A 9946-nucleotide genomic window follows, 5' to 3' on the forward strand; every position below is an offset into this window, starting at 1 on the left:
TTCTCTTTAAAATAGTTTCTTCTGACAGATTCTCTTCTGTATATAACCAGGTAGGACAAAGTATAAATATGAGCTAAAATGAGATTTTAAGTTGGAAACACAGAAATCATTAGAACCAGACACACTGGGAATGATCTTAATAATAGTGGTAGGAGAAAGGAGTCTTGAGAAATCACCTCTCCTGTACTTGACTGCCGAATTGTAATTTATCTGTGGTCGTATTCATGCTAGTGCATAATTGTACATTTCACAATTTAAATTTACCATATTTCACATTTTAAATAGATTAGTGGGTGGGTTCAATGCTTTATAGATGTAAGCCTGGGGCCTTAACACCTCTATTTTACATGGAATGTTTCCTTATGGAGGTAATTGTTTTGCTGCAGCTTCCAGAGACCTCATAGACCTCTGCTTCCAGGAAAACACAGTTGCAATAGCATATAGTAATGAGTGATTTAAAGGCACTTTTTATTTCACAGGTCCTCAACAGACTCTAAGTAAAACCATAGCTCATATGTACATGCCTTGGCAAAACATGATAGAAAATTAAAAATCCCAAACTTCTGTACCATTAAGATTTGTGGTACCTAAACAATGAAATCAAACACAACTCCTAGGATAGGGTGCGAGGTTTCACAATTATAATTAGTATTATGTAAAAATACTTTTTCTTGATTGATTTTAGAGGAAGGGAAAGGGAGGTAGAAACATGGAGGAGAGAGAACATCAACAGGCCGCCTCCCGCAGGCCCTCCCCCCGCCCCACCGAGGATCTGGCCCACAACCGGGGCATGTGACCCCACAAGGAACCGAACCAGCGACCTCCTGGTGCTTGGGTCCACGCTGACACCCGCCGGGCTCATTATTATTTTAACCACTACTTTTGAAAAAAAACAAAAACACTTAAACCTGTTATTTCCCTCGCCCGTGAACTACACGCGAAAGGCTTCCAAAGGTGGTGGCTGACACATCAGCCCTTAAGTAGTCTTTGGCTCACCGCCCCCCTCATAGGGCAACACAAACCGCAGCACATTGGCGTCCTAAGCCAACTTCCGCCTCCCCCATTGAACGCGCAGCCGCTGCCCACGTGACTTCCGTTCGTCACATCCGGTCCTTGCGATTCTGGCCTAAGAACCCTCGCGATGAAGTGCGTGTTTGTTACTGTGGGGACCACCAGCTTTGACGACCTCATTGCTTGTGTATTGGCGCGCGACTGTCTGCAAGTGAGTGAAGGAGGGTGGCACGCGGGCTCGCCGCTGCCATCCGCGGTAATTTTGCCCGACAGCCGCGCTAGGAAAGAACCCCTTGAACACGACTGCAGGTGCCGCCACCCCTTTGCGGGCTTTTTCCTGAGCCCCAGCGGTACGCCTCTTCCCGCTTCCCAGCCGCCTTCCCGGGCCGCTCCTCCCCATATTTTCTCTGGCTCCTCCTCGCTCTGGCTTTTCTCAGATTCCCCGCCTTTGCCTCTCTGTTCTCCTGTTTGGCCCCTCCTAGCGGCTCCGCCTCTAGGCTACAGGCCCTCCTCGCCAGCTTCTCCTGCCGCTGTGGGCCATGCGGTCGCGCGGGACACCTGGGCTCCCGTGCTCCCTCCGCCAGGCCCGATTCTGACTCGATTCTACCGGCTGGACCCAGCTAGTCCCATTCCGCTCGCCTCCCTGGCCCTGCCCCCGCCGCGCTCCGGCAGACCTGCCCTTCCGTCTCCGGCGCCCTCGCCGCCTTTGGGCAGTTTGAGGTGGCGCGGCGTCTCCTCTGGGCTTGTTTGCGCAGCCAGATTTTGGAGGCAGAACGAAGGTCTTAGTTGGTCTTCGGCCGAGTTTTAGGCGCCTGTTTTCAGAATCTTTGCCGGGTCTCAGATTTCTTGTGGCGCGAGTTCCTCAACCACTCCGTGAGCGGGGTCGCTGAGATCCATTAGGGCATACCTTGTTAGGGCCCAGGAAAACTACGAGAAATCGGTTCCATTTACACTATTTGGCAGCCCATGCTCCTATCTGAACACTGACTTAGGGATTTGTTGTTACTACTATTTTTACAGTAACTGTTCAAAAGTCCCGCTTTTTCTTTTCTGCCTCTCTTCAGACCATCAAGAGCCTTGGTTACAACCGACTCGTCCTACAAATAGGCAGAGGAAAGGTCGTACCTGAACCATTCAGTACTGAGTCATTTACTCTGGATGTTTACAGGTACAAGGATTCATTGAAAGAAGACCTTGAGAAAGCAGATCTTGTTATTAGTCACGCAGGTAAAGTGCCTTAGAATTTTAGCGGTAAGAACATTTGAACCATTTGGAGGTAAATTAAGTCATTAGAGTAACTCACTGCAGCCCTTTTGAATATACTGTTATTTCAACATAACAATTGAGAATATTATTGGACAGAATTTGCTATTTCTGGGTGGTAGAATGATGGGAAATTAATCACCATAGCCCAACTTTACAGTAAGAAACTCTAAACACGGGGGCAAAATAATTTACCCAGTGACATGTGTAAAGAGTTGTCAATTGAAGTTAGTATTTGGGCTTAGATCTGCAGTAATGTTAAGCCATCTAATTGGTTGAATTAGTCGTGGAGAAATTGACTTTAAAAAATGTTATATATTTCTATTAAATATGAATGTGAAATAAGTGAAAACTATTCTATAACAACTACATATCATTGCCTCTTTCTCAGAGAACCATTCTGATCTACTTAACTGTACCTTCAGAAGAACTGTTTTTGGGGAGCATTGTAACTTTGACTGCTGGATAACTGAGGGAGGAAGTTTTGTGATTCTTATAAAGCCTAGTTTGGAGAGAGAAAAGTTACTATAAGTAGACATCACTAACAAATTGGTAATTAGAAATGGGTAATAGCTAACAGCTAACAGCTTTTTGTACTGTTATACCTGCTATGTGTGTATAACTGATTGAATCCTCCCAGACAATCCTATGAACTAAGTACTATTAATTAGTGTCTCCATTTTGCAGATGTAGAAACTGAGACACAGAGGTTAAGTAACATTTCCAGTTAGTAAGTGATAGACAGATAATAGTCTGGTGCTGGGTTCTGTGTTCCCACTACTACCATAGTATTATTTACCCATAAACGATTTATTTACTCATTTATCAGTCTTCTCGCTCCCATATAAAATATCAAATGATTTTAGATTTTAAAGTTGAATTCATCCAGATATTGTGTATATGCAAATTTGTGGAGATTATTTTCAGGATGGTACCTCGCAGGCAGGCTCATAAGGAGTGGTCAGAGTTTTTCCTTATTGGTGCCTGTCACTATTGAAGGCTTGCTTTTTCTATTTTTTTTAGTAGATGTACAGTACAGTTTTATGTACAGTATGTTGAACCTGAATTTTATTTGGGTTTGAGACCTATGCCCAGAGAATCCTTCTAGAGCAGTAGTTCTCAACCTTCCTAATGCTGCGACCCTTTAATACAGTTCCTCATGTTGTATGTGAGAGTATCTGCATGTGAGCGGACCCGCCTGGAGATGGATAGAGGAGCGGTGTCTTGGTTCCTAAGACCATCGGAAATATGTGTTTTGTGATGGTCTTAGGCGACCCCTGTCGTTGGACCCCCAAAGGGGTTGTGACCCACAGGTTGAGAACCGCTGTTCTAGAGGATTCTACAAGTGGCAAAGCACTTATACTTTGTTGTCAGTGTCAAAAAAAGTATTTTTCAAGTTAGGTTTATAACATGTACTAGAGAGCAACTGTAACTATACTTTTAGTATTTTGAATGTATAATTTAAAATCCTGGTTTGTAGTTCTGCCAACTAAGTTTTTCATGTTTTGAGTTCTACCACAAAACTTGGTGGGACACTAACTTTTCATTTTTTATTAAAAAAATTTTTTTTCTTCATTGATTTTTAGAGAGAGAGGAAGGGAGAGGGAGAGAGAGATAGAAACATTGATGAGAGAGAACATCGATTGGTCGCCTCTAGCATGCCCCCCAACTAGGGATTTGGCCCACAACCTGGGCATGGGAACACTAACTTTATTTATTTATTTATTTATTTATTTATTTATTTTTTTATCCTCACCTGAGGACGTTTTTCCATTTTTTGTTCAGATAGAGTGGGAGGGAGAGAGGAAGAGAGAGAGACAAACATCAATGTGAAGGGGACACATCGAGTAGCTGCCTCCCACATGACCCAACCACGGCCATGGACAAACTGCAGCCAAGGTAGGTGCCCTTAGTGGGAACCGAACCTGGGTCTCTCTGGACCGCAGGCCGACGCTCTAACTGCTGAGCCAAACCGGCCAGGGCAACACTAACTTAAAAAAAAAATTAAATTTATTGGGATGACATTGGTTAATAGGATCATATAGGTTTCAAGTGTATAGTTCTAGGATACATGATTTGTATATTACATTCGGTACCTACCACCCAAAGTCAAATCTTCCATCACCATATATTTGGCCCCCATTAATTACCCTACTACTTCTACTCCCACCCCCTTCCCTCTGATAACTACCATACTGTTGTCTGTGTCTGAGTTTCTGTTTTATATCCCACATATGAGTGAAATCTTACAGTTCTTAGCTTTTTCTGACGGACTTATTTTGCTTAGTATAATATTCTCAAGGTCTATCTATGTTGTCGCAAATGGCAGTATTTTATCTTATGACTGAGTAGTATTCCATGCTATATATGTACCACATCTTTATCCAATCCTCTATCTAATAACACTTCAGTTGTCTCCATTTCTTAGCCACTGAGAATAATGCTGCAGTGAACATAGGGGTGTATATATCTTTGTGAATAAATGTTTTCGAGTTTTTTGGGTAGATACTCAGAAGAGGGATTGCTGGGTCATATGATAACTCTATTCTTAATTTTTGGAGGAACTGCCATACTGTTTTCCATAGTGGCTATGCCAGTTTATATTGCCACCAGCAGTGAATGAGGGTTTCTTTTTCTCCACAACCTCTCCAACACTTGTTATTACCTGTCTTGTTGATAACAGCCATTCTAACAGGTGTAAGGTGGTATCTCACTGTAGCTTGATTTGCATTTCCCTAATAGCTAATAAAGTTGAACATCTTTTTATATACCTGTTGGTTTAACTTAAAAAAAAACTTTATTAACAAATTTGATGTTTTTTTGTAGGTGCAGGAAGCTGTTTGGAGACTCTGGAAAAAAGAAAGCCTCTTGTAGTGGTTATAAATGAAAAATTGATGAATAATCATCAGCTGGAATTGGCAAAGCAGCTGCACAAAGACGGGCATCTCTTCTACTGTACCTGCAGGTATACTAGAGACTGATTATTTGACCTCTTGATTCCTCCCTAGCTATTCTTACCCACCTACTTATACCATTTGTCTCTTCTACCTCTTACTTTCTCCCATGTATTAAACATTCTTTGATTTTTCTCACCTGTTGAACCCTCCCATTTGTTTGTCTTTCACTCTGATTGTGATCTATGCCTGTATCATGTAAATATCTGAGTGTGTGTGTGCATGTAATGTATGTCCATTTGGGTGCCTAAATCTCTGAGAATATAATTTTTTAATTCATTATTTAGATTTCCACTATTCAAGGAAGGTATTTGCTTATTTTTAATTCTGGTGTTGTGTTCAGTAAATCCACTGGAATCTCTAAATTTTCTCATTCATTAATTCAAGTATACCTAATACATGGCAGGCATTGTTTTAGTTACTGTGTATACAGTGGTAAACATGAGAAAAGTCCCATGGTGCTTGTGTTCTAGTGGTGGGACATAGTAAACAGTTCATAAGTACACAACAATTTTCACATGGTGAAATGTATTATGAAGAAAATAAGGCAGGGTCATGTGATAGCTTGTTTGAAGATTAATTAGATAAGATGGTTAGGGAAGGCATGACGGTATATGACATCTGAACTGAGACCTGAATAAAAAGGAAGAGCCAGTCACATGAACCTCTAGAGCCAGAAGGAATAGCAGCAGTTTCAGAGGCCCTAAGTTAGGAATGAGCTTTGAGTTTGGTGTGTTTGAGCAAAAGAGGGATGGTTAGTGTGGCAGGAGTATAGTGAGCAGGGAGAACGTAGTATAAGATGATGCTGGGCCAGGATACTCGTGTAAGAATTCTGATTTTATTCTGTGTCTAGTGAGAAGTCACTGGAGTATTTTAAGGAAGGAAATTACTTTATAGTAAGGAGTATTATTTTCTAGAAGTACATTAGAATTCAACAGGAACTGATCAACATCACAATAGAAGGATGAAGAAAATTGCTGCTTTGTTTTCTATTAACTCTTCTTGAGACACTAGAAGCTTGCCAAAGGGTCAGGTCAGTAATTTCCAATTATTTGACTTGAAGAGCTATCCTAATTTGATGTTTTAAAAAGCAAATACCTGATAAAAGTATTGCAAAATACATATAGGGGTAGGCAAAATTAGGTTTATAGTTGTAATACAAAAAGTAATACAATAATTAATAATAATACAAGGATATACTCTTTTGCATACTCACAACTGTAAACCTACTTTTCCCCATCCTGTATTTTTATGCTATAATAAATTGAAGTCGATTTGAAAATAAAAAATAAACTTTAGAAGAAACAGGTTAGAATGTAGTAAGCTTTTCTTTTAACTTTACTGTGTCTGTCTCTTAGGCATTCAGTAAATACTTGTTCATTCATTAAATATTTATTGCGTACCTACTGTATGCCTGGCATTATTCTAGGTACTAAGCATTCTTCAGTAAACAAAACAGATTCCTGCTCTCATTGAGAGGAGACAGATTCATTGATTGTTTCAGGAGAAAATGTTGATGTCCTAATCCCTATAATGATGGAGGAGAGGGAATATCAGGGTGGCTTTGTAATATAGAAGCCATTCTTTAAAGTATTGTAAGTCAGGGAGAGTCTAGATAATGAAAATTATGTGGGCCTCAGATAATGGGCCTATCTGTCCTTGGGTAGTTGACATTGTTGGGGGTTACAGTCATTTTTATAAGAGGAATAAACTCTAATCTTCTTGTTTTATGAAAGTCAGTTTTTCCAGACATTTTCGATGAGTATTTTCATTTTAAATGTTAAATCAGCTTTGATTTTATGTCAGTACATCCAAAAAGGGAAAACACTGATTTCATAAACACATCCTGACTATTCAGGCTGAAAAGGAAGCTGCACAAGTCCTTAACATTAATTTATTAAAGTTTTAGAAGTCTTTTTTTCTTACATTAATTTCAAGAAAGTCATACTCATGAATGCCATAAGAATCAATAATTGGTTGTATTTTCATCATAGGTATATTACTTATTTGCCTCAAATCTAAGCTAGGTGGTTATATGTTCTAATGTAAGTGGCTAGTTTAATTATATTCCTGAAGTAATAGTTTTATATTGTGGTTTGGAACCTTATTTCCAACATGCATGGTGATTGTACATTGCTTAATTTACATCGGATTTATGATAGTAAATTACCAGCAAAAAAAGTTATTTCACAATCTTCATGCATGGTGTAGGAGTCTCCCCAGCTTATTGTTGTCTGGCAGTTTTTATTTTTGGTTTCATTTATTCTTTTCATAAATTAATTTTGCTTTGATTTATATCTGCCCAGTCTTGAGAAGTGTTTCAAAGCCATGTGACCACATCTCTCATGAAATAACATTTCTGAAATATTTCAGTTGACATAAGAAATAAAGTATCTTTTGAATTGATACATGTAGTGCTCTTTGTATTGCTTTAATCTACATGTATATATATTTATAATACTAAAACACATTAAAACTTACATGTATAGTTTGAGAAACTTCACTGTATTCTTGGAAGTTATATCCATTCATCAAATGGGAAGCAGATAAATTCTGGAATTTTCTCCCATGTTACCTAATATTTTTCTTCTTTTGTTTTAGCACGCTTCCTGGGCTGTTACAGTCAATGGACTTATCAACACTGAAATGTTTTCCTCCTGGCCAGCCAGAAAAATTTTCTGCATTTTTGGATAAAGTTGTTGGATTACAAAAATAAATACTAAACTCTCAACACTTTAAAAACATCCCCCCAAATCCAACCTATGGAATGTGGTTTAATCAAATTAAATACATAATGTATATTTGCAGAGTAATATAAATTGATAAACTTCTTACATCTATAGAATGTTAGAAAATTTTATGATGTGAATATAAACATTTGGGTTCAAATAATAATTACAGTTTAGTAAATTTATTAGATTTCTCCCCTTATCTTTCTTTTTTAGTATTAGAAGTATGTAGTGAACATTTACAGGTTTTATCCTGGAATCCCAAGTGGAATTGGAATCTTGAATTAAATTTGAAAACTTTGACAAGAATCTCAAACCTAGTTAGTTTGATTTTTCTTAGAGTAAGAATGAAACAGGAACAAATTTGTAAAAAGAAAATTTGAGAGTCAGCATCTTTAGCTTCATAATCCAAGGAACCAAATTTTAAAAAACAAAAATAGTGGATTATGTTCTGTGAAATAAAAAGCTCAATGATTACTTTAAAATGATGAACTGTCAAGTCAGTTGATCCACTGCACTTGGAGAAACAGAAACTACTTTTATCCTGAAGATTAGATTGGAGTGGATGTGTTCACTTTTTTCCTGTAAAATATAGTGACAAAATAATCTTGCCCAATGTCAGAACTTTACTGGTTTGAACAGAGTAAACCAAAAGGACTTAAGCCAATAGGATTTGCTGTTTTTCTAAAGAAACCTCTCACAGTGGTATTGAAACATTTACTGTAACATCATAGAAGAACTTGTAATTTATGTACTTCTTAGTTTTACAAATAAATGATGTGTGTGGCCTAAATATATGGTTTTACAATTCACATAACTCATAGTGTGGGGCAAAAGTAGGTTTACAGTTGTGAGTATGGGAGTTTATTTTTGTATTTATTATTGTTTTTCATATAAACAACTGTAAACCAACTTTTGCCCACCCTATATTAGGAAATTATGATTAGCATAAGTGGTTTCAAGACCTATAAAATAAATTTGATTTTTCTTAAGAGTTTATAGTTTTCTGGTAGAAAGTTTAGATAGAGTTCATCTGTGAAAATAGAACATTCACTGGAAATACCTGCTTTCCATTACACTATCCCAAAATGTTGAATACTCTAAATATTTTGTGTGAGATACATTATATAATATTTCTGTATATTTATTTTCCTGATTGTGTTTTACTTAGGCTAATATTAAAGTAAATTCTTAGTAATGGCAGGAGGTGGTAGCTGAGAAGTACTCTGGGTAGCAGGAAGAAACCAAGTTGGATTAAAATTTTGCTGAGGATAAACTAAAAAAAGTAATCTACATAGTTGAGAATTCACAGCACCATAATCAAAACTGTACATTAATACTAAAGTTGTAGTTTAAGCCCTATTGAAATCCATGGAGAGAATTTGACTTTTCTGGGCTCTTTTTCTAAATGTGTTTCTCTAATTTGAGAAAATCTGTGGCTTAAAATTTATGTTGATCACTCAGTCTTTCGTTATTTTATGTCAAGAAGGACTAACCATAGAGATTCAGAAACAAATGAAAGGGTCTACTCAAACTTCAGAGAACTAAAAAGCAATATAGAACCCCAAATCCCATGCTTCTTTCCCACTAGAATACAAAAGCCAGATTCTATTATTTCATTTAGCAGAGACTTAAGCCAATGGTGTCAACTGTGTGTAGTGACATCTTTTGACTATACCTTTATGAAATGGGATTAAAAATCAAAGGATAAGATAATTTTTTAAAAAAATCAAAGATATCTTAGAATCATTTTGATTTGACAGGAATCCGCAAGATCATCTAGTCCAATCCCATAATTTCGCAGATGAAAAAGAAGTTCCAGAGGTGAGGACTTGTCTGAAATGATAGCCTTGGGCAGAGCTGCCACTAGAAGCAGCTCCTTGACTCCCAGTCCTGTGCTCTTTTTCTACCATACGATAACATATATTGTAAGCTTTTTCTTTATATTTGTTTGACTAGTATTTCCTTTAGTTACTTTAATCCCTCCCA

The 9946-nt window shown here is 37.9% G+C and overlaps 1 protein-coding gene across 3 annotated transcripts; it reads left to right on the forward strand.

Moving 5' to 3' along the window:
• Positions 1-1110: 1110 nt before the first annotated feature.
• Positions 1111-8829, forward strand: LOC118635652 (UDP-N-acetylglucosamine transferase subunit ALG13 homolog). Of its 3 annotated transcripts, none has more exons than XM_036270355.1 (4): positions 1111-1222; positions 2076-2238; positions 5101-5239; positions 7830-8829. In XM_036270355.1, exons 1-4 carry the CDS (start codon positions 1142-1144, stop codon positions 7942-7944), a joined length of 498 nt encoding a protein of 165 aa, XP_036126248.1. In that variant the 5' UTR covers positions 1111-1141; the 3' UTR covers positions 7945-8829. The 3 variants fall into 3 exon arrangements, with proteins under 3 accessions (XP_036126248.1, XP_036126249.1, XP_036126250.1); XM_036270357.1 differs by lacking the exon at positions 1111-1222 and adding an exon at positions 1300-1320 and having other exon boundaries at positions 2180-2238; XM_036270356.1 differs by lacking the exon at positions 2076-2238 and having other exon boundaries at positions 1125-1222.
• The last annotated feature ends 1117 nt before the right edge of the window (positions 8830-9946 follow it).

The sequence above is a fragment of the Molossus molossus genome, unplaced genomic scaffold, assembly GCF_014108415.1.
Source record: "Molossus molossus isolate mMolMol1 unplaced genomic scaffold, mMolMol1.p scaffold_m16_p_2, whole genome shotgun sequence".
Taxonomy (NCBI): Eukaryota; Metazoa; Chordata; class Mammalia; order Chiroptera; family Molossidae; genus Molossus; species Molossus molossus.

What these genes read in the sequence shown, in the direction of transcription:
- LOC118635652 (XM_036270355.1), top strand. Translation starts at nt 1,142, where the DNA reads ATGAAGTGCGTGTTTGTTACTGTGGGGACCACCAGCTTTGACGACCTC. An exon ending in TCTTGTTATTAGTCACGCAG is followed by an intron (nt 2,239 to 5,100) that starts GTAAAGTGCCTT and finishes GTTTTTTTGTAG; the next exon opens with GTGCAGGAAGCTGTTTGGAG. An exon ending in CTCTTCTACTGTACCTGCAG is followed by an intron (nt 5,240 to 7,829) that starts GTATACTAGAGA and finishes CTTTTGTTTTAG; the next exon opens with CACGCTTCCTGGGCTGTTAC.